The sequence below is a fragment of the Rhipicephalus sanguineus genome, chromosome 4 (genome assembly GCF_013339695.2).
Source record: "Rhipicephalus sanguineus isolate Rsan-2018 chromosome 4, BIME_Rsan_1.4, whole genome shotgun sequence".
Classification (NCBI taxonomy): domain Eukaryota; kingdom Metazoa; phylum Arthropoda; class Arachnida; order Ixodida; family Ixodidae; genus Rhipicephalus; species Rhipicephalus sanguineus.
In genome coordinates, this window is record NC_051179.1 from 105,718,091 (window position 1) to 105,746,040 (window position 27,950).

Consider the following 27,950-nt stretch of genomic DNA (forward strand, 5'->3'; position numbering starts at 1 on the left):
ATACTCGATTTCTCCTCATGCTTCTCTGTCTCTACCTAACGACAAAATTTATGGCCGCTCCCTCACTCCATGTATGTGCCTTGCCTTCTAAGGTTATCAGTATCATCATCGTCATCACGCGGCAGGTGCACGGAACGCATGTAACGGGCGCGTTCGAAAGGAAGATGCAGGGGCAGCCGGCTATCTACGCCTCTTGCAAAGTTAAACGCGTTTGAACGGCCCGCCCACTTGCGAGGAATTAGACCAGCTCGCGGCCTATAAGTTATACGGGCGAGAGAGATTTCTGCAGGGTGGTGGACAACACGGCTTGGTTAGACGTTCTGCAGTGTCCTGGAACATTCGTGATGGCTCACGGTGAGGTCAGGCCACTCGATACGCTCGATGAACTGCTGGCGTTCAGGAACATCCACCCATGCGTCGTCGAAAAGATCCGTGAAGTGAAGCGAGGTGATGGGCAGGCTCCGAGGACCATGTTTTGTCACGACATGATGGGCGGCTACCACGAGGACCGGTGAGTGTGATGAGCATTAGACTAGCTCATACGCGATTGGCTAGAGCGCGATTGACGAGAACATGGCCCTCGCTGCATGAAGAAGAGTGAGTTCCTTTAAACACCGGGAGAGTTAGGTGCACGAATGCGTATGCTGCCAGGATACGATGGTTGGTTTATGGGCCTTAACCTTCCAAAGTAACTCAGGCCGTGAGAAACGCTGTAGTAGTAGTCTCTTGGATAATTTTGATCACGTGGGGTACTTTAATACGCACTGACATTGCACAACTTACGGGCTCCTAGCATATAGCGCCTCCGTAGAAATGCGACCACCACTGCTGGTATCAAATCCATGTCTTAAGGTTCAATGTGCCTAGAGCAGCAGCTACTGATCCACCGTTGCGACTCTGCAAGGATGCATCACTAAATGATACTGTCGGTATAATCACCGGTAAACCGATAGTCTGCGTATTCTGTGGTGTGTAGAATGGAGAGACAGTGGTCGCGATAAGAAATTTGCAAAATGAGTTTTCACTTAACTTGGGAAAGTAGCCCCTATTTAAAACTTTCAGCGTATTGCACGTATGTTTTCTGGCCTCAACGGGTTTCGTATAAATACAAAAGCGATGCTGTAACGGAGCTTAAATCTGCATTTAGCCGCTAAGCCCGCATCCCAGAGGCCTTTGTACTCGGAAGTAATGGTGCGAGGTTGCCTCTTCTTCGCGTAATGTGCAACGCACATGAATGAAGTTCATTAACTTGATTTGTCCGAATAGGCGCATATTAAGCTTGAAAATTTAATGTGGAGACTTCCACTACACGTCTGACTATCACATTTATGCGCGCACCATCTTGAGGCCAAATCTGATCATTTGCTTCATAAGAATCCCCTGTGCTATTAGGTCGCTTGTAGTGTGCGACCTTAGTGCAAAGAAGATATTTGCTGTTCTGTGAAACACTACACCGCGGGCTTATATGCAGACGTGTTGTAGATTGATTCTACGCTAGAACCATTTGCGTGAAGTGCGGATATCTTATAATACAAAAATCGTGAATTTTTGTCACCTTGGCGTAATTTTTGCCGCATTGATTCGCATGCCGAGATCCTGCTGGACTGTAGCGCCGTGCGCTGTCATTTTTTTTATCACGTGGCTTATGTAATATAGAAAAGACGGCAACTGTCCATAATTGTGCCGTTTTCATTTGGAGCCAGGTTTATCAACGGAAGCGACAAGCCCTACGGCTACCGGTTCCACCACTGGCAGCTAATCGACAGCTTCGTCTATTATGCCCACCACCTTGTTACGATCCCCCCTCCAGGATGGATCTCGGCTGGCCACATACATGGCGTCAAGGTCTTAGGTGAGGCGCATGAGGTGATGCTACAGTGAATCGAGCATATATTTTTAAAGGAGTACCGGCACAGAATTTTGAACGGGAGTTATCTTGTGGTAGAAATACGTGTGGACACACCACACAAAAAATCTACAAAAATCAATGGCTGAGTCAACCTAGAATTTTCAGCGGACCACGTGGAGACATCGTTACCAACTTAATATCAATGTAAACAACCGACAACGACCTACATGACGAGCTTTTTGCTGGCTGTCATGATACTTGCATGTGCTTTCTGCCGCAGTTGTCAGTGCGGTGCTCACGTGCGCGCAGTGTGGCGCGTAGCAAGCGCGTAACTGTTTCAACAAGCGGTAGTTCAGCGCCGAAGACGAGAACAACGAAAAGGAAGACACGCGAGTGCACAGGCACTACTCACAACAGCATAGTTTATTCCTTGAGAGATACGAACAAAAGTGTCTTCAGACGCACGTCACCGATCACGTGATCCTCGTTACGACCGGGGAGCAAGACAACACACATTGAAACAACTGCTATAGCAAATCAGATCATTCGAACAATATTAGTGAATAATATACATTACGGCTGTTGCAAGAGACTGAGTTCTTTGTCGGAAAGCGCTAGAAAGGTTTGGCTGATGCAGGGGCCACCGCGATAGTGAATCTGTTCACTTTTCTTTAATAAACAGAGCACTTCTCGCTCGCTTTTTCCAACTAGGCGGTGTTGTCTGATTGGTACACACGCGCATTCTTGGCAATAAATTTCAAGTGGGAAGTCACTCCAGCTTTAATTTATGACATGCATTATATTCCACTCTATCAAAGACAACGCTTAACTTAACCAATTTCATCACTTTTACATTCTTTTGAATATTTCCGTTACGATTTTGAGACAACTTGCGCCGGCATGAAGTTCTTGGGGCTCACATCTGGGCTACTGCAGCCCTGCTACAACATTAATTTGAGTCCGGCAGTATTCTTGCTGTTTCCATGGCTCAAGAGAAGCCGTAAAGGTAGTCGTTTCGACGGTATTCCCGCCATCCAATTGACTGTCACAGACTGTGATATATGTCCCAGTGGCCCAGCCGACTTGCAGGGAGCCTTTGCAGTGTGGGAACCACGTTGGAAGCGGTGTATCGACGCCTGAGGAATATATTTTGAAAACGTTATCAATACTTACCGATTAGATCGATAACTTTCTTTTACCAGACCTAGTCTGATTACTTTACGGAGAGACCCTGTTTCTTGAATTTTAATTATCCTGTGATGCGGAAGTTGGAGATACATAACCAGTGTTGGTAATGTCATGAACAGTCTTCTTCTGCAAAAAGATGTATTCTACTGATATTATGTTGACCTGCAGAAAGCCAAACAAAACTGTTAAACACAACGAGTGAAATCAACAGATATTTAAGCCAAGTAAAGGCTTTATTCTCTGGCTTAATTGTCCGTTTGTTTCATTCATCGTGTCTAACGAAGAAATGAGCTCATTGAAAAATTTCTTCTCATTGGTACTTTCAAACCAAACAGTAGTCATTTATGAGTGAATGAAAAAGCACTTGACATACTCTGGCTTTCATTTGTACAAACACAATTTCTGGGCAGCGCGATAATGCTCCATTGCGAAAGTTTTTTACATAAATAATTTATGTGAAAGTCCCAACTTAGCCGAGGCGCCAATGTTACATCAAGCATCCCGTGTTTCTCAACAATACCTGTGTATTAGACTGCACATATATTTTGTTTCTACATCTAAAAATTATCATTAATTTGCCCGCGTTAATTTTGAGTTTATTTGATGGCACAGGACCAGTGTGTCCACAACTTCACCGAATACCGAGACTGTGGCATCATCAGCATTAATTATAAATACACTTCCCTGCCGCCACCTAATTTGAAGTGACAGTGTGTAATGGTGGCCAAACGCGCGCAATGAGATATTTCTGCTAAAGATGATTTAACTAAAGCCAGTGGAGTGCCCGAATACCATATATTTCTAACCTATGGAGTAGTATATTAGGCTCAATGCAATGGGAATCTTTCCTAAAACCAAGAAAAACAGGCCTCATGTAAGAAGCTTGTTTTCAATGTCCTTGAAAATTATTTTTTCGAATCTTAGAACTTTCTTTCCGGAAACCATACTGAGCATTTACTGATAATGCCAATCTTATAGGAAAAAAATTTGCAGTGGCTTAGCTCGGCTATGCCAGGATATACGTAGCGTTAGCAAAGGTTCAGCTGATTATTCTGAGCTTTCCAGATTGTCAAGGATTAGTTTGATTGTCATGCTTACTGCTGCTCCAATGACACACATTCGGCCACATCGTTCAGAACCGGTAGACCCGGTAGCATGGCCGGGTAACGATACCCATTGGTAACGCTAAAGAGCGGAATGTTCTGCTTAACGAGAAAGTTCTTGCACGTTGTACAAACCCGCGCCGCGGTTTCACCCCACTCAGGCGCCGCCACTAAACTCAACGTTTCACGCATGGCACTACTTAGCAGCGTCAAGTCTTTCATGTGCCATAGTCTTTCACACACGTCGCACACGTATCCAAACGGATTGTTTACGAAGTCCGTCTCGAAGGTCCGAGTCGCACTGGCGCTTTCGCTGAGTTTCACAGTATAGGCAGTCGATCGGCGAGCCTTGACGTCATCGACGGCGTTGTTGTTGCTACTGCAGAGGTGGTCGGGCACGTCGCTCAGCATCCTGGCGACGCCGCTTTACTAGACGTTCCTCCCTTTCCTCCAGTGTCTCCGCAGCACGTTTAGCCTTCCTCTGTTCATTCTTCGTACCCTGAACCGCTAATTGCCAGGCAACTACTTCGGGATCCGATGATATAAGCTTCTCGGCTCTTCTGCCGCGTTGAGCACCATTTGCGCTCTCCTTCTCCATGGGGTTACCCACCTGCAAACGCCAGTCAGAGGCGATATCAAGTGGCACCAGCGCATTGCCAGAAGGCGACTGCACAGCGAAGGCGAATAGCTGCGCGCGCCACGGCTACGACGTCACCCCTCTCGAATGCGCAGAGAAGCAGCGGCGAGTCGCGCGCGCCGGCGCCAGTCTGTCTGCCCGGCTACGACGCCACTCCTCCCGCTCTCTGCCACCAGCAGCGGCGAGCCGCGCGCGGCGGTGGCGGAGGGCGCGTGAGATGCCGGATCTGCACTCATCCTCGCGCATGCGTAGCACGGCTCATGATGACCCACGCGAAATCGGCTCCGGCTAGGCAAGTGTAGCTAACGCTACAAAAGTCATATCGGGAATGAAACATTTTTTTAAAACAGCCTTCAAATACCAGAATCATCGATACTGCGTGGTAGTTCGACAGCATGTTATGGTCATCACATTTATACAAAATAGGCACGCGAGACTGCTTCAGTTCACATGGAAATTCCTAGGGCTATATTCCTAAATAAATATATACACAAAACAGGGGCTGAACACTGTATATACGCAAGTACAGGGGCTCAATACTCTGAATAAATTGTGATAGGTGTGATCCGAAGATTATCGATATGCAATCTTGCTACGTGCCCCGTTTTTTTTATCTCGCAGGAACTTTCAGCCTAGAGTCACTGGCGGGCATCCAGTTTATCAACAAAGTCAGGGGCTCCAGACTGGAGAAGGAGGTGGCATCTCAGCTGGCTCGCATCGCCGCCTTGCACACGTTCGACGGATGGCTCGTCAGCATTGCCTGTAGGCTGGTCAGTCTAATGAGGATTCGTCACTACCATGTGATTTGCTTTCCATGCATTGACAAAGACTAAGCCTCACAGCAACTCTCGTTTCCCTCTACAAACACACATTATTGTACAAGTCTTCGGCAGAGACTCGTTGGCTCGGAGAAAGAATTCTCGATGTGGAACTGCCCACATCAACTGTTTAAGGTAGCTAAAACGCTTCGAGACTTCTACGGTTCCTTCCTGCGGTCCTGACTGCATATTCAGCTAGTCCCACATTAATTCGGCCAAGGCTTAAAATTTGAAAGTTGTGTCGGAAGGAAACCCAACCGAACGCATACTATTCGTGCTAGCTTGTAGTTAGGCAGCCTTTTTTATGCTACCGTTAACTAACTCATTTTTGCTTAATTACCAAACTTTTTTAATTACTGACTGAAGACTAAAAGAATGTTGCGGAGTTTTAGAACACCTGCAGAAAGCACCGATGGAATTGTTTCCTGCACGATACGTCTCACGTGGTCGTTTTTAACCCGTTGCAAAGAAGCCCGCGAAATACGAAAAAAAGAGCACTTGCTCACTGTTATGGTACTGCCTTCAAGCATGCAATCGGTGAACAAGGTCGCCTGCAAAGTGAGTGAGGCCACGGGGATGCGACAACGTGCTTTGATGGTGGCAGGCATCTGGATCTGCGGCTTTAGGAGGATGGCAGCGCAAATGCCAGCTGCTGGCTGAGCGCATGTCGAAGCGATAACGCGCCTGTAAAACGCAGCAGGCGACCTGTTTAACCGACTGCACGCTCGAGAGCAGCGTGATAGAAGTGCGCGAGCGCTCCGTCACGTATCTTTTAAAGACGATAGTCTTTCTTGGGGAACTTAAACGCAGAAATTTTGGTCTGTCTTTCTGTCTTTCTGTTTGTCGGCACGTCCCTCGATTCAGCCACTCGGCCAAAGTTGAACCACTTGCCCAAGGGCAAGCCGTCTTGAACTGGTATGGCTGTTCATACTTGTGAACGTTGTCGACCAAAAGTAAATATCATGCATATCTGAGGTGCAACATCACTAGGTAAGTATTAGGTGGCGTGTTCCTTTAATAGAAAATGCATACATACGTAATTTTAAGGACCCTAGTTTCTTAAGCTGCGCTGAAAATGCATAAGAATGGAAGCTTTAGCGAGTTGGTATGCGTTCATCTTTGTTGAAACAGCGCTCACTAGACGACGACGAAGTAAAAGAAGGCACAGGACAGGCGCTGCCTGTCGTGTGCCTTCTTTTACTTCGTCGTCGTCTAGTGAGCGCTGTTTCAACAAAGCTGAAAATGCGACTGCGCTGAAATTTGCCTTCCTCCGTGCCCTTTGCACGAGCTCATTGTTGTGTTTCGGTTTCGGTTCTCTATTGCACTGTACGAATGCCATGGGTTGGTGTTGAAAAACTTTAGTTTTGAGAAGGCCAAGAAGGTGAAAAAGAATATTTAAAAAATGAAAAAGCAGCGTTGTGGGCGGCCTTCAGGCTGCCGGTTGTGGGCGCCGCTCTGGCGTTCCTGTTTTACCCAGGCCCCCAGGCGACGTGTAAATAAAAGAGTGTGTGGAGAGTACTCGTTGAGTGCGGACGTTTCTCTGCTTCAGCGCTTCGCGCCAAACCGCGTTTTCGGGCTGGCTGGCGTCCCCGCCGGTCGCGTTGGTCACCACCGGTCTTCGCCTGCTGCTGCGCCGGGACTACCAGCACGCAACACAGCAATCATGTTTCCCGGCGTATTGCCAGATGGCGTCCATATCTCACACAGCGCCTCTTCTATCGTCTTTACACGACATTTGCAGCGAAGCACGCAGATACGCGGCCAATTTTTTTTTTATATATTTCGGGGGCTTCCCTTGCAACGCGGGAAAAAGCACCACGTGAGACATATCGTACAGGAAACAGTTGATTTGGTGGTTTCTGAAGGTGTGCAAGTGTATGTTCATACTTTTGGTTTTCAGCCATTTATTAAAAAGCTACGTGCTTACACACAATTAACGAGTTAGCAAAGGCGAAAATAAAAATAGCCTGTGCAAACTTGAAAGCGCGTGAGCCTGGGCATCTTGGTACTCCATATTAACACCTATAGCGCACAAAGGCTGCGATTCTGCGGCATAGGTGCTAATAAGCTTGAGTGAGTATAGGCCAGAGTTGTACGTAACGCGTTACAAGTAATCGTTTACTTGTAATTAATGACATTTTCTTGTAATTGTGTAATATAATCGATTACTCTTTCGAAACTGCAGTATTCTAGGTCATAACATTTTCTTGTACTTGACTGCCAGTAATCAATTACTTTTGTTTACTCAAAAGTGCTTTAAGCCGGGGTCCAGCAAGATTTCTGTGACGTACTTCCGTCACAGAAATGACGTGAAAAAATGCACACGATCGGAAGACAAAGTAAAAAAGCTCCAACACTGGGAGTCGAACCCATGCCCTTTCACTCCGGGACAACAGATACCGGGCACGCTATCCACAGCACCACGGTCACACAGTCTGAATGCTTTACAAACGCGTCTTTTATAATTCGTACAATAACGTCGAGGTGCTCTTGCTCGGCGGGGTGTTGTCATCGTCTGGGAGCGGTTAAGAGAAGTAATGCATCATAACTTGCTAAGGTTGAAAGATGGGCGTGTTGGTAAAGCATGACTGTAGATTGTATAGCACAACTAATCGACGGGCCACAAGAAAGATGCACACACAACAAATAGCTAACTATCAACAATGCAATTTATTCCCTTTTCTGGCGGAATAAATACAGAAACATGAGCGAGGAAAGAGCAAGCGAATGAAGATAAGCAAGGAAAAACAAACAAGATTGCACAAAGTGATCTGCTACCAAGGCCAATCCGCCAAGTCACAATCATTTTACTGAACTGAAGTGAACGGATGAAGAATGATGCGTACTTTTTCTAATTAAAACGCGGGTGAATCAATTTCTTTTTTACTTAGGTAGCTCACGCTGTCTTTGGTAGAATATCACTTTGCGCAATTTTGTTTGTTTTAAATGCGAAACATTTCTTTGCGAACCTCAGGCACTTTGGCCGTTTCTATCTATCTATCTATCTATCTATCTATCTATCTATCTATCTATCTATCTATCTATCTATCTATCTATCTATCTATCTATCTATCTATCTATCTATCTATCTATCTATCTATCTATCTATCTATCTATCCGCCTACGTCTGGGCGCTCTCTGGGTCGTCTACCTAACTTGGTGTAGATCAAAATTGGCATGGGAAGGTAAGAAGATTTGACGAATGTGACTGCCTGGTCGTTACGTAAATAATGTCAAAAGCTTGTCGCGTACGTTGTCAAACCCTTTCCTCCAGACAAGTGTGGCACATACCCGTTTACCACGGGCCGCGGTGTACGGGTATGCGTCACAGGTGATTGCCAGTTTATATCTACGCAGGAACGGCGAGAACAGACATTGGTAACTTCAATGCGCGAGCGCTAAGAAAAAACGACATCGGCAGCATTGACCTGATGAATGCAAAGAATAAAAATTAGGACCCTAGCAGGAAACGAACAGAAGCATTCTGCATGGCAGTCAGGTATTCTACCACAGAGCCGCGCCCGGTCTAGAAGCTGCTTTGGAAAAACACCTTATGCAGGCGTAATGTCGGTGGAACGTCAATTGTTGTTGTGGTGCTGGCTATCTAATTTTACAAGATAGCAATAAATACTACACATGTACTCCCACGATAAAGGCGTCATATCTGGTTAACGTCTCCGCACGTGCACGACCTCGAAAAAGACGCTCTGCTCACAGAAACTGGCGTGTTAGCACTTTCTGAAACCTGGAGAGATAAGCCCACTTCGTTGTCCAGAGCACGTGGCTTCATTGCAGTTGAGCACGCATGGGTACATATAATAACACGACGATGCGCAACTTCAACGTAGGCCGAATCTCACTTCGCCGGCCGTCAGACACCGAACAAACACAGACAAGCACTGGAATCGGCGAGGTCTGCTTTGCGCACATAAATCACAATAACAAAGGTATTGCGCGCGCCGCCATTTACGTGAGAACTGTCAAGAACCCCTTCCACACATGCACACCGGTTCGAGAAACGTACGGTGCATTCTCCACCATAGCGGACAAGTATAAGCACTACATATCGGCTTACCGCTTCAGGTGTTGGTAATACCTATGTTGCTGTTGGCATCGTTACGCAGCTGTAAACAACTGGTTATGCAACACATGTGCGACTCTTCAACATATATGTGTGTGTATACCATTGGCGCCTGTTTTTAACGTCATTTAGAGACGTCTTGCTTAATGTAAAAAATTACGCCACAGTCACATTCCCGCCGCATGCTTCGCATTACATCGATTCCAGCGGTACGTGGGATCTGACCAAATTTTTTCTTGTTTATCTTCATTCGCTCGCTCTTTCCTCGCTCATGTTTTTGTATTTACTCCGCCAGAAAAGGGAATAAAATTTCAAAGTTGGCGCTTTGTTGTGTGTGCATCTTGTGTCCCGATTAGTTGCACTATACAATGTACAGTAATGCATCATGACCGTGGCCTCCGTGATTAACTCCTGCAACACGTCGTTGCTACGCGTGTCCACTATGACAAGGGCAATTTTGTGAACGCATTAACACACACACCGCGACTTTACCCTCGGCTTCGCTCATAGCATCCATCCGTATTAAAAATAGCTCTGCGACGTGCGCCTGCCTTGGCCTGCCTCGCCTGTATGTAACACTGCATTCCCCGCTTACGCTTGCCTTGAGAAAAATCGCGGCCGGGCTGGAGGGGAGACACAACACGCGTTGCGTTTCCTCTAGTCCGGCCGTGGTGTTCTGTTAACTCTTTAAGGGGAGAGGGTAAACAAAAACATTCAAAAAAAGTTTTTTTCCTTTTTGCGCAATTCGAAATGTGCGGCCTTTTCTGAACCAGAATCAGTCATTTGTTTGTCTCAGTGTGACTTCTCTTAGTGTAAAATGACATATTTCGAAACTCGTGCGGCGGCCTGCCGCGCCCCCATTCCTTACGTGACAAGGGATTCCTTGCAGTTCAAGCATCAAAGCCGTACGAAGAGGTTCCAGTTTGCAAGCTAGAGTGCATTGGGCACGTTCAGAAACGAATGGGCACAAGACTGGGAAAGCAGAGGCACCAAGCTTTCTGATGGGATATTTATAACTGCCCGGGGACGTCTTTGATGACAGCATTAACAATCCCCAAAACTATTATGGTTTGGCCATTAGAAGAAATATAGCTACCTTGGAAGACATGCGAAAAGCTGTCTGGGCCACATATTTTCACATGGCATCAGCGGATACCAATGCATCTCACGGCCTTTGCCCGAAACACGCCGACACCTGGTGCACATTTAACAAAACCCAGTTGTATGGAAAACCACACCTTCATAAGGAACACCTTCCGGCATCTGTTCTTCAGGCTGTGAAGCTCATTTATCAGCAGCAACACATTCAGAATTGCTTGTTAAATGCCTCCATGGGGAAACTCAAGACCCTAAGGAGTCGTTCAATCATGTCGTGCGGGAGCGCGCTCAAAAAACGTTTTCCTGGAACACCAAACATTGAAGATATGCACTCTTGATGGGGTGCTCACATTAATGGTGGCATTATTGATAGCCCGGGTCAATGTGCTAATCTCCTTTGGCATTTCACCGGGGCGCTACGCAGTACAGGGCCTACGCGTCCTTGACCTGCGTCGACAGAGACACATACGTTTAAAACTACTCCCATGACCACTTTCACTGCTCATAAGGTGGTCGCTGGTTGCTGCAATTGCAGTAACATAGTTTTCGTTGAGGAACCAAGTTGATCTCATTAAACAACTCAACTTGCATACAGGACAGGTCATGCATACCGTTCGTAAAGGACTTCCTCCGCCTGTTGACCGAAGAGATGCACAGCGCCGTTCCTGGTTCCATGGTCATCTGGTACGACGCCGTCGTTCGAACCGGCAAGTGCGCCAGGCAAAACGAGCTCAACTGCAAGAACGTCCCCTTCTTCGATCTGTGCGACGGGATCTTCATCCACTTCAAGTGGACCGAAGACATGCTCGAGGATTCGGCGAGGTACGCGGGCGACCGCAAGAACGACGTCTACGTCGGCATCGACGTGTTCGGACGAAAGACGGAGTACGCCGGAGGCTTCGAAACGTGGAAGGTACGGTTCTTTGCAACATGTACGCCGAGGTATTTAGCACGGTCCCGACGCCAGGCTCTTTTAGGCCTACAAATTATACAGTTTCTTAAAGACGGAGAAAAAGGGAGGCGCCAATGTGCACACATGTTACCTATAGAGGGTGCTGTGGGACTTTAGGGAAGCAAGGTTATCCGGGTTAGGCTTTTCTTTTTTTCAAAGTCCACGCCAGCTCCAATAAGGATCAGAGCTGCAAAAATAACTTGTTACAGGTTGTTGCAGGTAAGGAATGCTGACCATTACGTTACCGCTACTTACTTTCAACTACCAGAGGTACTGCAAGAGTATGAGAGTGAACAATAGATTCCGTCGCTATCGCGAATCTGTGTAACACGTATTACATTGGCCTCTAATGATAACAATAAAATAAAAAGCCGTGGCTCAAGCTCATCTAGAATTGACACCTTCCTTCTCATATCGCCACTAATGGTCACGTTCAGTAATTCAGCTCAATTAAGTTCAAATTTATTCACAAAAGACATACAAAGTTGTGTGGAAGGTTCCCCTGGAAAGAAAGGTGTAAGCATAGAGCTTGACGGGGGCCAGAAGGGTCAATAATAAACGTCTGCAAAAGTGGAAGCTGTCCCGAAGGTTTCACATAACAACAACTTGGTAATGCAGATCAGTTGCCAACAAACGTGCTACGCCTTTTATATGTGACATTTTGTCTTATAGTGCCAACTTAATGCGTACAACTGACGTGTTTCATGATGGCTAAAAATACCCAAGCTATATGTACGTTCATATTGAAATATTTGCGCAGGCACACGGGGACACAGAAGAGACACACACACGGGCGCAATCTAACGACTGGTTTATTTTTTGAAAAACGTTCACTTAACAACCCGCGGAACTGCGCACTCTGATCACAAAAATCCATTTGAATTGCGCACATCGCGCATCTTATCACATGCTCATTGAACAGCAGGCAACATCAAAATTTCCTTCTCAAGCAGGGCAACTGATGGGTGACTAACACACTTTTCTTTCAAACTGCCAATGTGATAGGCCTCCATTATTTCTCTTGATGTTCGGTTCCGATGCCTGTTCTCCAAAGTAGTGTTTTCAAAACAAGGCGAACATGCGCACTCATTGCAATGCAGGGCTAAATGTGTACTGGGGCGACCTTTTAGACTCAACATATGCTCCCTTAGCCTCGTGTTAATGCATCTGCCAGTCTGCCCCACATACACATGTCCACACGTCAGAGGTATACTATACACCACATTATGCCTGTGCCTTTTTTGCCTGTGCCTGTCATGGCTCTTCAGCATTGTTTCAAGATGCTTTTGACCAGCCCAACTCGTCAAATGGTTTTTTCCTATTTAAAACGTAGATGGCAGCACGGGGTTTGGCGCTTTTATTGAATGGCAGCCTGCACACTAAACGGCGAAATGTGCACCTTGTGTCTCCCGTGCGTTCTAAACGAGCATGGCGCAGTGCCGCGCTTTCAACGCTTCCATAAGGATGGTAGCCTCATATAGTTTGTATTGACCTATAGAGGACTAGTACAGTGCTCGTAAAATGAAGCACGAACACCGGCAAGCCTTCGCAGTGGTATAGTGCGCGCCGTCCAGTTATCACCATGGACAGGCGCGCATATGCGCAGTGCGGTCAAACCGGATGCGCGCGCCTGTCAATGGTGATGACAGGACGGCGCGCACTATACCGTGCGAAGGCTTGCCGCTGTTCGGGTTTCATTTGACGAGCACTGTACATTTTGTCCACGGAGAGTCAAATGGAACCCATACTTTCTGGAGTTGCAGCAGTTCCTTTTGAAATACTCATCAAATGCCCCACGTATGGCGTATTACGAGGCCTGCAGCCAGGGGGGAGGGTGTAGCCCACCCCCTCCAGAAATAATGATGGAGGGGGGGCGGGGGTTACCGAAAATAAATAACGAAAATATGCGCTTGTCAATGCCTTCAGCAAGTGGGCCCCACCGAAAAAAAATTTGGCTACGGGCCTGGATATTACATGACGGTGCGAAATATGTTGAATAAAGCATTTTTATATGCGGTAAAACGTTTTCGCAAGTTTTTTTCTGTTTTGAACATGTTACTGAAGCATTTCACGTCATAAAATATTTGGCAATTTTGGAACAATTTTTCTGTTATTTAATCGGCACTTCAGGGGTTAACTTACTGCACAACTATTTAAATGATAGGATGCAATGTGCACGAGTGCACGATATCTCTTCTAATCGATTATCACTTGCGGAGTCCGTCAGGATTCTATATCAGGACCAATATTGTTTTTAATCTGCAGTAATGACATTTCTAACCTACCTGGTTCCCATGACATGATTATGATTGCTGATGACGCGAAGGTATTTTTACAGCCACATTTCTTATGCAGGCAGACGGTACGGTACATACGTATTCGGGTAATTTGCAATCCTGGATACAACACAATATGCTTTCCTGAAACCTATCTAGAACTAGTCACATTATTTTAAGCCCATTATGCTGCTTATTTATATAAAGTCAATATGCTGTATGGACATGCAACAATATATTAGGTTGACATTATTAATTTCTTGGTGCCTGGTTCCATCAGAACCTTTCCTGGAACACACTTATATCAATATCATCATATCAAATAAGCAAATGTGCGGCTCTGTCTACAAAGATGCTAACTTGGTATTTGTGTGGCTGCGGCTGCAGGTCTACTATGGCTTGTGTACTCTTAGTTGACCAATTGTATTCTAGTATTGAGAACCGCTAGTACTACTAAACATGAGAAGCAATTAATACTTCACAAGAGACTTTTGCGGTGCATTGATGGCTACCACGGCAGACCAAAGCACGTTTCTACGATGCCGTTGTTTCGCAGTTATATTTTGCTTCAGGCAAATCACATCTGCGTTCTGCGTTTTGTGCAGCATAATAAAACTAATAGATTACGCATTCAAAAGAATACTATATATAATGGTGCATACTATTTTCGAAAACAAATCTACTAGGTCCAAAATTCGTACTATGACAGACAGAACTTACCATTTCAAGTAGCTAGGGTTACGAATGAAATTTGGACAAATGTTGATTTTGATGTAGCACTCAAATGATTTAAAAACGAAACCAAGGAGCATTTATTTACACCGGTCTGTGTTTTCTACTACCTTGCTTTCATAATTGTAAGCCTAGAATTCATTTTATGTAGTACCTGCAAGTGCAGCTGTGTTTATATCGTTCAATTTTCTTATATGTTTTCTGATATTTCTTTACGTCAAGCTGTACAAGGGAGCGGAATCTTTCGTCAAGATTTTTATCCTTTAGCCCCAGCTTTGCACTTCCTATGAAGAGCAAATAAAGTTCAATTAAATTCACTAAATTACCACCTTTAAGCGGGAAACGTTTGGACGAAAGGATGAAAAGGCAGCTGTGCTTTAGCGCCTTTCCGTGTCCCTTCATTCTTTTTTTCCAAACGTGTTGCGCTTAACGGTGGCCGAAGGTTTCCCCAAGCTGCGGCTTCGTGACGCTTCGTAAAAAGCATATTTTATTTTCACTTACGGGCATAGGTCGGCGAACTCACTCATGAGTCGACTCACTCAGACTCACTCAGACTGATATCGAGACGTGAGTCTGAGTCTGAGTGAGTCCGGGTGAGTAAAGTTTTTGTGAGTCTGAGTCCGAGTGAGTTCAGTTGGGAAAAATTTTGGTGAGTCTGAGTCCGGGTGAGTTTGGTTGAGGAAAATTTTGGTGAGTGTGAGTCCGAGTGAGCCCTAAGGGCGAAATATATTGCATGAGTGAGTATGAGTGAGCTCCATATTTTTTGCCGACCTATGGTCTTATCTACTCAAGTTCAGCATCACTATCAGCCTTATGTCGGCTCACGTTTATACTCACGTATACTCCCACATAATTCAACGCACTACCGTTCATACGTCAGCTCAATATTTATTGATCAGAGGCATGAGTTGAGCAGGGAGGAGGTGCCTTGACCTCCCCCCGCAAACTTTTTCACGGGAAGTTACTGATAAAAATATCACGTGCGAGTCATCTCTTTCAATAAAAAGGTCCTTATTTAACTGCAAACTCAGATAACTCGTCTTTGAAGGTACAAGATCAAAATGCGCTAAGTAGCGCACCGATTATGCGAGATATTAGCGTTAAAGAGCATTGACATTATGGTCGAAAAAAGCTAGTTATGGGCTAGCGGACTCATGAGTCGACTCACTCAGACTCACTCAGACTCAGATCGAGCCGTGAGTCTGAGTCTGAGTGAGTCCGGGTGAAATATATTTTGGTGAGTCTGAGTCCGAGTGAGTCCGGTTGAGAAAAATTATAGTGAGTCTGAGTCCGAGTGAGTCCGGATGAGGAAAAGCTTGGTGAGTTTGAGTCCGAGTGAGCCCTAAGGGTAAGATATGTTTCGTGAGTGAGTCTGAGTGAGCTCCACATTTTTTGCCGACCTACGCTTACGGGCAAGCATTTTGTTTACTTCGGTCAGATATCGTCTTCGTGGTCGGATATCGTCCAGACAGGATGAATGCATGAATGTTAGGAGCATCCCTTTTAAATCCGGCTGAGGACAAGCGTCAATGATCTGTTTGCTAGTGCTATCTGAGCACTGTAGTTTGTACTAACATGTTGCCAATTCTGACCTTCCTTCTCTCCACAATTTTCAATGCTACTGTGAAATATTACCTCTACCAAAGAATCGTTTATGTTCTCCGAACTCCCATTAAAACATAAAATGTTGGGCAGACTTGCCCTTCCTTAAATATTGGGTGGATACCTCGACATTATATTAGAATATTTTATCTCACGGTGCCATCGTGCGGCTATGCACACAGCACTATCATCTTTATAATGTCCCAGGGCCATAGTGAAGATCACTGACTTCGTTTCAGGCCGTCGCCCAGGCTCGCAAGTATGGTTTGTCGGCTGGCATCTTCGCTGCAGGTTGGGTGTACGAAACCCAAGACAAGAGCAAGCTCATGGAAAACCAATGTCGGTGAGTTTTAGTTGTGCTCTGCATGTTGCGGCACTGTATTACGTCGTCACGCATTGTCAGCTGTTTAGATGGCGATGACACACTCTAACTTACACAAGTTTATTCTTTGAAAAAGACAAAAGATTACCTACGATCTCGATACTGCCTAATGCAAATTCTGAGCGCAGCTGTTAAGGTGCTTTGATTTTGCGATAAGTTGATAAAAACAATTTTAGAGAAACATGCCTGTATGTCTAGTTGTATACCACTATTTAATCACGTTGAGCATCTCACACCCAGATGTCACAGTGTCTGCGTGTAATCCACATCGCCCTTTTCTGTGACAATTTGTAACCCGCCAGGGTGGTCTAGTGGTTATGGCGTTCGACGGCTGACCCGCAGGTCGTGGGATCGAATCCCGGCTGCGGCGGCCGCATTTTCGATGGAGGCGAGAATGCTTGAAGCCCGTATGCTTAGATTTAGGTGCACGTTAAAGAACCCCAGTTGGACGAAATTTCCGGAGCCCTCCACTACGGCGTCTCTCATAATCATATCATGGTTTGGGACGTTAAACCCCAACAGTTATTATCTTTGACAATTTCTTCCACTGCCTGGTTCAGATTGGAAATACCTCGGTAGGCCTTCTTTGCATATTCCACCACCTACGCGGCACATGCGTGCGTGTCAATGTCAAGCACTTTCTGAAGATCGATGTTTGAATCTAGGATGGACGACACCCATGGCTTAAAGTAACGCACCCAACTTTGCTGCACGGCGCGGGATAGTATGAGGGTGGGACGAGAAGTACCCGCTCAGAGAACCAAAATGTACTCTGCCTTGTCCATGACGTCGTGATCTTCCCATAAATGCGTCATTGAATCATATTGTGTCGTTTCCAGGGCCTGGTGCATGAATTGGTACTTGTTTAGGAGGCTCTAGATGTGTTTCTTCTGTACAGCAACCGCGAAAGAGTGCCTTCGACCAACGCACGTCTTCTTTGCTTGCCCAATTCCTGTGGCACGTACTCGTTCGCGCTGTTATCCACCGATGGCGACGGCAACGGCAAAGGTGACGGTGACGCCGCTCAACGCAGGGATGGGCGCCTAAGAGCTGCGCTCGAACACAAAGGCAGAAAACTAGGACTTTCGCACCTCCATGCGCTACTGCTGAGCGCTTCCCCAAGTATTCATATTTCGTGTTTTCGTGGTAGCTGTCGCAAGCCGGGACTGAATCAAACTTTTGAAGCCATGTGGCGGCAGAGATGTTGATCCAATACAATACTGCACGAAAAACATGTTTACTCCACTATGAAGTGCGGAAAGTCAAGCTATGAATACTCTAGAATAGATATTCAATTCAGGTCGAACTACATATTGAGCTTAGTGGCTCACCGGCACCCGCCATCTACAAAACGGACGCACATAGCATGCATCAATACATTCGTGACGCGGTACCTACCGCACAAATGCTAATTGTCAAAACAAGTACTTTATCGCGTAAGAAGTATACGGATACTCCAGGCGCATCTTTGCCGCCATCGCTGCCATCGCCGCCGTCGGCGTCGCCGTGGAGTAAGTTCCGTGTAAAGTCGAGGGGCGATGACATCCCGCGGAGGGCGATGACGTGCCGCGTATGACGCGGGGGGCTTGAGATCTCCCCCCGCCTCATATATTCTATGTGCGAGTGAATCTGTGCGAGGGCAGCCCACGATCGCGGCTCAAGCGGCGAGGAAAACTTCCGGCCGTGCCCGTCGCGCGAAAGGCGCATGGGGGAACCCGGAAGAATGGCTGCATTGCTCCGCCATGAACCACGTACATTATATGGCCGGGCTCCGTTGCGCGCGCTCCCGTGACAGGGATGAGCACACAACTAATACCTTTGTACGTGTTGTGTTCTCAACTTCTCGCCACTCAGTTTGCGTTGAAGCGATAGACAGCATGAAGGTCGCTTCGTTCGCTGCAGCGGCCGCGTTTTCTTTTGCCTGAGTTTTCTTGAGTTACGCCTGGTCTAATCCTAAAGTAGGTAGCTACTAGCCTTACTTCGTATAGCGTTCAAGCTCCCGTGACAGGGATGAGCACACAACTAATACCTTTGTACGTGTTGTGTTCTCAACTTCTCGCCACTCAGTTTGCGTTGAAGCGATAGACAGCACGAAGGTCGCTTCGTTCGCTGCAGCGGCCGCGTTTTCTTTTGCCTGAGTTTTCTTGAGTTACGCCTGGTCTAATCCTAAAGTAGGTAGCTACTAGCCTTACTTCGTATAGCGTTCAAATTTGTTCACACCGCATTCATAGGTTCAAATGTTCGGCAATACTTTAAATAAGTAGATTACGGCAAAAAATGAAGCCGAATTATCAAAAAGCAAAACAAAGTTAAATACATTGCTAACATTCAGCGTAAATCACAGTGGACTCGCTATTTTTTAATTCGTGAGCGTATCAATGCGGAATAATTGTGCGCACTATCACTAAAAGCAAAGGAAGAAAAAGAAAGATTGGCAAAAAATGCCAATCAATAATTGTGTTTCCTCTGTCGTATTCTTCTCGAGTAAAAATGCGCTTTAAACGTTTCTGTGGGAGAAATATTTGGCGCGCCTAATAAATTTTATGATCTCAGGCGGATGCATACTTAAGTTGAAATATACACTTTTGCCTGTGAATACCAATGCTTGTGTGAGAGAAGCTAGACAGGCAGCTGTCGCAGTAAACTGATCTTCGCTTTTCTAGCGCTAAAACTGAAGCTTTTTCCAGAAAGGCAGCTTGTAGACAAATTTTATCAATAGTACTTGTTATTATCACATACTTCCGGTGCTGCATAATGACATCAGATGTTCCAGGAACGAGTGACTGATTAACAAAGAGCCACATTAGATATAAAGGCGTCTTCTTGTTTCCTGCGCTACTTTATAAGCTTCCGTGCATGGCAGCGTACGTGAGGATGCGTGCGGTAATGAGTTAGGAAGGGGAGGATCAAATTGTAGTTTAATTTTTGAGGAATGAGCGTTGGCGAATGCAGTATACGTACAGCCGTCAGCAAGCTTAACATGAACGCTCCTCAGCGTGGCTTCAACTGGTTTGCCTGGTGCCAGCCGCGAAGTGCTGGGCTCTGTCGCCGAGATAATAACTCGGTATAAGTGGATCGTATGTCGGCATGTGTTGGTAACATCTCGGCAACAGAACCCAAAGCTACGTGGCGCTGGCGCTAATCAAATGGTTTCAGGCCACGCTGTGGAGTATTCGCGTTAAGCGTTCCATATCGGACCCAAGATTGGCAGTGCTTTTCACATCAAAGCAAATTCGGTAGGCTTGGACAGCTTCACAGGAAAATTTAATTATTCGAGCAGCCTTCTCTTTCCCGGGTATAGTTACGACCACACCAGGATGTTGTTCATGCGCAGGTTCTGGAACTTTCCTGAAAAGCTCTGCAACGAGTGGCGCATTGTTACCCTGCCGCTGAAGACCGGATTCTGTCAGGGATTCGGCAGGAATCTGTACAAGGATGGCAAGGTTAGTAAATTAGCAGCGATGCTTTATGTTTGAGATGCGCTCATTAACATAAGAAGCGTTCACTAAGGATGGGATGTCCCAAAGATTATCCGCGCTATGCGTTCATTCTGAAAATTTTGCGCCGAGATGGACACAATGGTAAAAAGACACTACAATGAGGCAACAACAATTAATAGCCTAGCTTCATCAACTTTGCTCTTTTATGGACGGGTATATGTCTGGCCTGAAATCGATGTAATACTATCCAAGTATACGAATAATCAGGACATCTCGTGTATTATGCTTCGACTGCTGCCAGGCTCCTCTCTGTCGCCTCTCACTTGACACACTTTGCCATCTACTCCCACTTCCGGGAAGCACACGCATATCATTGGAATAGGTGCAGATAACCAAGTTGTCGGCAAGAGGTTCGTTGAAAAGCGACACGTACCCAGGCTAAAGGGCGACATTTTACAACAAAGATGCCTATGGCTAGGGCAAACCGTCTGTGTGCGAGCAGAAACTCGAGAGCAAGGAAAGCGCATGCGCGAAAAAGCGAGGGCGAGTGTCGGCAAAACACAAAAGGAAGGAGAACCTGATTAATATCATCGTAAGCAACGCAACGAAAGAGCACATCAGAAAGGAAAATACACCTACAGGCGCAAACTGACAATTGATTTTATAAAGGCGACGAACGCGAAAATTGACCGGCGTCCCGCGTCGGCATCTCCCGCCGGCGTCCACACGAGTGATGCAGAGAATCATCATCACGTGGTGAGGTCACTATATCACGTCATCACATGCATCTTAGCTTGGTCAACGGTGGCGGCATCACGGAGGCAGTGCAAAACCAGGTGACGTGCTCCGATCCTGCAGGCACTGCAAAGCCCCATTAGGTGCATCAGCTTTCGGAGAGTGGCAGCGCAGGAACACTACATCGACTGAGCAGAAAAATAAGATGTATTTTACCTTCCAATTGTCTTAGCTGTGTGCATAAGGGACATTGTGAGTTTTTGAAGGCAGATTCGCAGGTTTATGTATCAATAAGCCGCGCAGACGCAACGTCACAACGACCAATGGAGATGATCAAACATGAAGTTATGAAACCAAGCGCGAAAAAAATTCCATTTCAGCGTTGTGCAGCGTAATCCAAGTGTCGCCTACGCCCTCGTCGCCTGCTTACCTGATAAAAAATGCTTCTAAGGTTTCACGAGCTGTGTTTTTGCTACTTTGGCCAAGGACATTTGCGCACCAGAAATGTGGTTCCCCATTGTAGCACGCGAAGCAGTGGTCAAGAATAATACTTCTCTCTGACATTTTCTGCCTGCTGCCTGAGTTAGTCATTGAGGCGCCCCGTCTGGCCGATGCATACTTTGCCGATGACCTTGGTAACTTGTACACGTCGTTGTTGGCGCACTGAACAAGCCGTTTTTATGGTTATTTTTACAGACCATATTTTTGTTTGCACAAGTGGTGTAACGGCTCAGCTGAGCAAGCATCTTTGGGACCGAAAAAAACCAATGGCACGTTGAACCGACTAGCCACTTTCTTCAGGCTATGTGTGACCTTGTGCCCGTACAGAACCACTTCTGGCCTCTGAGTGGCCACCAGAGGCTTCGCGGCATCACCGTGCTTAATTTTTTAAGAAGCGTTTCACCGAGGGACACGACGAGTTGTCAGTTTGCGCCTTTGTTCGTATTTTTCCTTCTGTCGTCCCGTTTAGTTACGCTATTTAGGTTCATATTAATGTCCAAACACCAATTCCTCCAACAGTCAACTCTTTTTAAAAAAAGATCCTCGGATTCTCTTGTGTCGAAACACACCGTTGGCCACATGTTCGTGATGTAGGTGGCAAGTCGCAAAGGGAAAGGGAACAGCATCGCAGCGAATTGCGCGTTGAGCGGCCACCTTACCGAGACCACGTGTCTGTTGCTTGGCGGAGGATGTAGTAGAGAGGCTCATTTTCTTTCCGAGGATGCGATGGGACGGCCGCGCGCGGTTCGTGCTCCCCAGGAACCATTCGCCCACGAGGAAAGACACCTTGTACGTACAAATCAGTCATGCCTTGTTTGTGTACGGAGAGCTTTAGTATTTTGTCGGCACGCAAATGCATTTAATTGGAACGATCTTTTTCTTTACAAAACTGTTCCCACTTTCCGACAATAGATCATTACTGTTGTTTAGCGAAGCTCAGAAAAGAAAAAAGACATGTTACTGTATTTTCTTGTTACTAGAGATGTCCTTTACGCAGTAGCCACCACGCTCTGGAAACACAATGTTTGACATTTTTTGCTTTTGTTCTAATAAAAATGATGCAACATGTTTTTTCATAATATCATTCTGCAGTCCTTTGAGAACATTTTGGGCGACTTTGAACAAAATTGAGAGTGGGATTTTTTTATTATAGATTTTTGAATCGAGGAGCACTTTTGTCTTTTTGGTGTTTCGAGCATGAAAATTTATTACTTCGAAAATTATTAGAGAAATACAAATGCAGAGGTTCATTATTCACATAAAGGCCTATTCATGCTGCAAATATGAACGAGCTAAAATGTTCACAGAAGTAGCCATAGCGTCCCAAATTTGACTGATTTTCAAAAACGTAGCGTTTTTCGTGAATTTTTAAAAATACATAATTTGCTCAGAATTCCATCAAATGATTAGAGATATTTTCTCTTTACTTCTACTCCCTCTAAAAAGAAAGACATTTGTAATATATAGCTTCAGTAGCTGCCAGCATGCTTCCGAATTTACGAAAACGCACTCTTCGTAAAAGGGTCGTCGTCAACCGGCGACACTTGTCGAATTTTCCTGTGTTGAAAAAAATTTTTATTTGAAAACGAACTGCGATTTCGTGCTGTGCAGTCATATGTGCACAACATACAAAATTATCAGGAAAATCGGAAACATCAAATATACACCGTTTTTGATCTTTCGTGGAATCGACCAACAGTATGTAGTGTTAAGTCATTTGAAGTGGGAATTTGGACATCAAGTAGCACAATAGACTAACATTCTAACCAGAAGTGAAACACGTTGGTAGTCAAAGCGAGAATAGAATTTCTTCATGCAGGGAATTTATATCGTTTTTAAGGTTTTTGAAAGGTTTCTGAGCTTAATTTGGTTGAATGATTACGTTCGCTTAATTTTACGCACTTAACATAAACTGAAGGGTCAAACTGCAATTGCCGCGCCCTTCGATAACGTTCGGGGTGAAATGATGAATGCCCTCTCATTGCCCGGAGGGGATGAGCGCCGTTATCTAGTGGCCGTCATTCTGGTTTTGATATATATATATATATATATATATATATATATATATATATATATATATATATATAGAGAGAGAGAGAGAGAGAGAGAGAGAGAGAGAGGACAGACTTAACTCCAGATGGATGAAGATGAGGATTAGTGTGAGTGAGCAAACCAATCTCGAGACCGAGGTGTGTATGAACGAAGTTAGGTGGCTCCCTCAACCCAAGCTACTGGAGGCTGTATGCTCGTGCTGAATGTATAGCCCTGTGGACCATCCAGCTCCTAATGGTCGGCAGGAGTTGTGCTTGTCAGCTAATACATAAAAAGGCAGGTCGAGTGCAAATAAAATCCAATTGTTAGACAGAGCTCGATGCGTCCTCAGCATTTGTCTCAATCGAGTCGCCGTCGCGCAGCTCAAATTCCTCGACGACGATCGCTTGCGCAGGTTGCGTCTCACGTGCCGTGGTACAACCTGGCTAAGCAGCAGCTGCAGCCTCGCGACCAAGGCACGGCACTCTGTGGAGGATGCTGCTCAGCCATCGTCGACACGACCACAGCCTACAACGGAGGCGGCTGCTTGCGTCTGCAGTTCGAGCCCAAGAAGTTCCACGTGGAGCCTTACTTCAGGTGAGAAAGACACGGCTCCTCCTCAACATCTCGCAAAAGACAGGACGGACATGCAGGGGTGGACGACATAACGCTACGTTTTCTCGACTAGTTCAGTGAAATATGCCTCAACAACAAGTCCACGTTTCAACCTTATTTAGAACTATTGAGATGTTCGATCACTTCTCATACATATTTTTTTTGTACTCGCCCCTCCATACCTTTGTTGTTGTTTTTTTTGCGTTCTGATGCGACGGTAGTGGCCTGAATTGGTTACATGAAAGAAAACGCTGTCAGATAAAGGCGAGAAGGCAAAAAGAAGACGTAATAGACGGACACAAGTAAATTTATAGTCGGACATTTCATGTCGAGGCTCAAATTTTGAACAGTGGAGAAGATATAACGAAACTGGGTACATGGGATACGTCCAGAAATAGCCAATAATGGGTTTTCCGCAAGATCTAGCCACATACCCACAAACGGCCCGCCGGGCGTAAATACAGAACTGTGGAATTAGGGGCAAACTTGCTATTGTCCCATACGCTTGCATCACAGGGCATCTAATGAATACGGAATGAATACATGTACTAATTTACACAGGCGGGCAACAGAGCAGTTCCCTAGCGCTAACGTGGATACATAGAAGGGCGCCAGCAATCTGGAGTCTACAGCTTGACTACGAAAGTAGTAATCGTGTAAGCCTAGTTGTACCACCGCAAGTGGTAAAACGGCAAAATCGCAACACAGTACGGACTGTGACGTGAGGCATTTCGTGCTAAATTGCACCAGCAATTCAAAGATATGAACATTACATTGCCTATACATAACGTACTTCATGAAATAGTCGCAACAGTAAATGAGAAATTCATAAATATACAAATTCATAAATCTACAGAACAAGGACCACCCGATGCACTGATCAGAAGCGAGACCTACACGCCGTATTTCCTGTTGTCTTGCTCACCAGGAAGTCAGTGTAACTGCAGGCGTCATTGTGGGGAATCCGAAGCCTGCGTACAATTAATTGATTTGCGGGGTTTTGAGTGGAACGACCACGATTTCATTATAAGATACGTCGTGGTGAGCGACTCCGCATGATTACCAGCTGGGATTCTTTAACGAGATACTCGGATGCTTATGCATTTTGTCTTAACAAGAATGCGGACCTTAGCTATGATTTTGACGGTAACGAAAAGATCGAGAAGGCTGCTCTTTAAACGCAAAGCAGACTGAAGTTCTTAGAATAGGTGAAGCTAGATGTTGTAGAACACTACGTTTTCGAGGGTTTTAGAAGAGATGCTGGTAGTAGCTCTAGAAAAGAAGTGCAGCCAAGAATAGTATTAGGAAATAGGCCTGTGGGAGGACTGGCAATTATCATGAAAGACAAACATGTCAGCCTCAAAATTTACAATCCTTTGGTAAACAGTTCGGTCTTTCCAGGGGTATTATGCATTGGTGCGAGTAGGGTACCCTGCGGAAAAATGAAAGAAAGAGTTCCTTTGAGTTACGCCATTCGCGATTGTCGTTTGGAATAAAAGGTAATAAAACTTAGACTTTTTTTTTACTTTGGTCTTATCATGCGAACCACTCGATGAATGAAGCGGCAATTTATGTTCGCCAAAGTGGAAAGCAAGAAAAAACTGTGACGGTCATGCCAAAGTTGATTAGATGGTGTTCTTGGGGCCACAGCGAAGCGTCTCGAATAGCTGAGATAAGTCGTACTCAATGACGTTCATATAGTCGTGATGCCACGGGTATACGTCATCGACATGAGGGTAGTTAATAACAACTTACGTGCTCTGGTTGTTCCCATGCAGGCTCTTCGGCTGCGACCTGCGTCTGGGCGTTCTCTGTGTCAGGTACGCGATGCAGCAGTACGGTGCCGAGCGCATTGACTGTGACGTCGCGATTGTGCTGACGGTGCGTTGTGAGGAGGGCGAGAAAGAGAAAATCCGACTCGGTCTCAACGTCACCGTGCCAGACGAGCAACGATATGCAGTGGTGCGAGACCACGCGTACAATCTCGGACAGGACGCGCCTGGTAATGGCTGGGTCACCAGGTATGCAGGAGCTTGATTAGTAACCTAAATTCATGACTCTAGGAACGCCTGCATGAAAATTTTCACGGAAATCCACAACGGCTTCAAGGAAGGAATTGAGAAACGTGATGTTCACTGTAAAATAACGTTGAAGCGTGTAACCTTAATTGGGCCAAATCCATCACCTGATTGTCAGAGAGGACCCATTCGTTTCCCTGTCATGCACAAAATTGACCGATCTACAATACGCGTGCGCTGTAGCTTTGCGCCGCCGTCTGCAATCTGTATAAAGTGAAAAGCGTACAATGATTGCGTAATGGCAGTATTAGTACACAAGGCTAAAACTTACCCGCCGCAGTGGTATAGTGGTTATGGTGCTCGACTACTGACCCGAAAGTCGCGGGAGCGAACCTCCACCGCAACAGCCGCATTTCGGTGGCGGCGAAATGCTAGAGGCCGATGTACTTAGATTAAGAAGGAGGTTAAAGAACCCCTGTTGGTCGAAATATATGGCGTCACTGCGGCGTCCCTAATTATCATACCGTGGTTTTGGGACTTAAAACCCCAATATTTACTGTTAATATGGGCTAAAACTTGTAGAGCAGCCAAGAAACGTGAGAAAAAGTGAATACCACGCACTGTGAGATAAAGCGCAAAATGGTATGTGTAACATTAGGAGATCGGAAGACAGCACAGGGCATTAGAGAAGAAACACAAGTGGCTGTTCTACCTGACATTGAGGAAGGGAAAAAAAACCATGGGTGGCGGTTGGGGGGCGTAATGCTTCGGACCGACATACGGTAAGCAACGTAATGGATACCGAGGTATTGCAAACGCCGTGGAGGACAGCAGCGAATTAGGTAGGGTGATGTAATCAATAATTTCGCACGAAGAACATGCAAGCAACTCGCAGCTGAAATTGCAAAATGGAGAATATTGGGTCGAGGCCTGCGTCCGACAGGGAGAATAAAGCAGACTCTGTATAATGTTGACGGTCACAACTAGAGTCTACGAGAGTGTGATCAAGTTTCCATTTACAAGATTTCGCAGCAATAGAAAGTGGGTTAGACGCGGCTAGACGACTTGGCGTGAAGTCGCACGAGCGTCGGTTGAATTCGCCGAGCCCGCGTGGCACGCACGATTGCTTCTTTAATTATTGTGATATGTGGTTGCACGACAAGTCGTTCGGAACGAAGTTGCAAATGTATTGAAGTGTACGTTCATTCTGTGGATACGACTTGTCGCAGTAAATATATAAAAAAAATAAAATGAGATGACGCCGTTTTCAGGAAGTACACGGTACGGGACCTCAGCGGTGATGCGAAGCTGCAAGAGATCGGCGCCACCCTGGAGTCCACTGCTGCCAACTGTTGCCTACTGGGTGAAATCGTGGTGGAGAGGCAGACCGACGTCACAGACAACGTCTCGGAAGATAGTGACGAAGGCCCCGATGTAGCGAGCGATGACGGTGATTGGGAACCGAGCGCGAAGAGGGTGCGCTCGTGAACGCCTGCATTCGTGAACAGTGAGGCAGTGCGAGCTACCGTGTCAGCCAAGCCCGCCTGACCCTGATGTGTTGAAGCCGCCGTTTTAAAGTGATATTCTCCAGTCACCTCAAGGGAAGCGGTTTAGGGGCGTAAGCCGCTGTAGAGAGCAAAATTTAATGAAACACGGAAGTACCACGATTGCTTCGGCAGACACTTTAGCTTTAGTAAGCGTACGGCTTGCATATGCCACGACATATTCCGGGAACCCAGGTTTGCGCTGCGCAATGACAGCGCCTGACGCCACACCATGATAGCACTCGCGTAAAGATCGCACCCATTAATCCTGTGATCAAAATTTCATTTTTTTCTTCCCGCGTAATGATCGCACCCTGAACTTACTTTCGCAACGATGGCAGTTATTGC

General features: G+C 46.0%; 1 protein-coding gene across 1 annotated transcript; it reads left to right on the forward strand.

Moving 5' to 3' along the window:
• The first annotated feature begins 344 nt into the window (after nt 1-344).
• Nucleotides 345-27,546, forward strand: LOC119391480 (cytosolic endo-beta-N-acetylglucosaminidase-like). Its single transcript, XM_037659158.2, has 9 exons — nt 345-511; nt 1,704-1,852; nt 5,399-5,547; nt 11,370-11,687; nt 16,576-16,679; nt 20,053-20,161; nt 23,841-24,022; nt 25,819-26,061; nt 27,330-27,546. Exons 1-9 carry the CDS (start codon nt 345-347, stop codon nt 27,544-27,546), a joined length of 1,638 nt encoding a protein of 545 aa, XP_037515086.2.
• Nucleotides 27,547-27,950: the final 404 nt, after the last annotated feature.

Excerpts from the sequence above, each read along its gene's own strand:
- LOC119391480 (XM_037659158.2), top strand. The coding sequence starts at position 345 with ATGGCTCACGGTGAGGTCAGGCCACTCGATACGCTCGATGAACTGCTG. Across the intron at positions 1,853-5,398 it reads ACATGGCGTCAAGGTCTTAG|GAACTTTCAGCCTAGAGTCA; the intron begins GTGAGGCGCATG and ends TTTATCTCGCAG. Across the intron at positions 16,680-20,052 it reads CTCATGGAAAACCAATGTCG|GTTCTGGAACTTTCCTGAAA; the intron begins GTGAGTTTTAGT and ends GTTCATGCGCAG.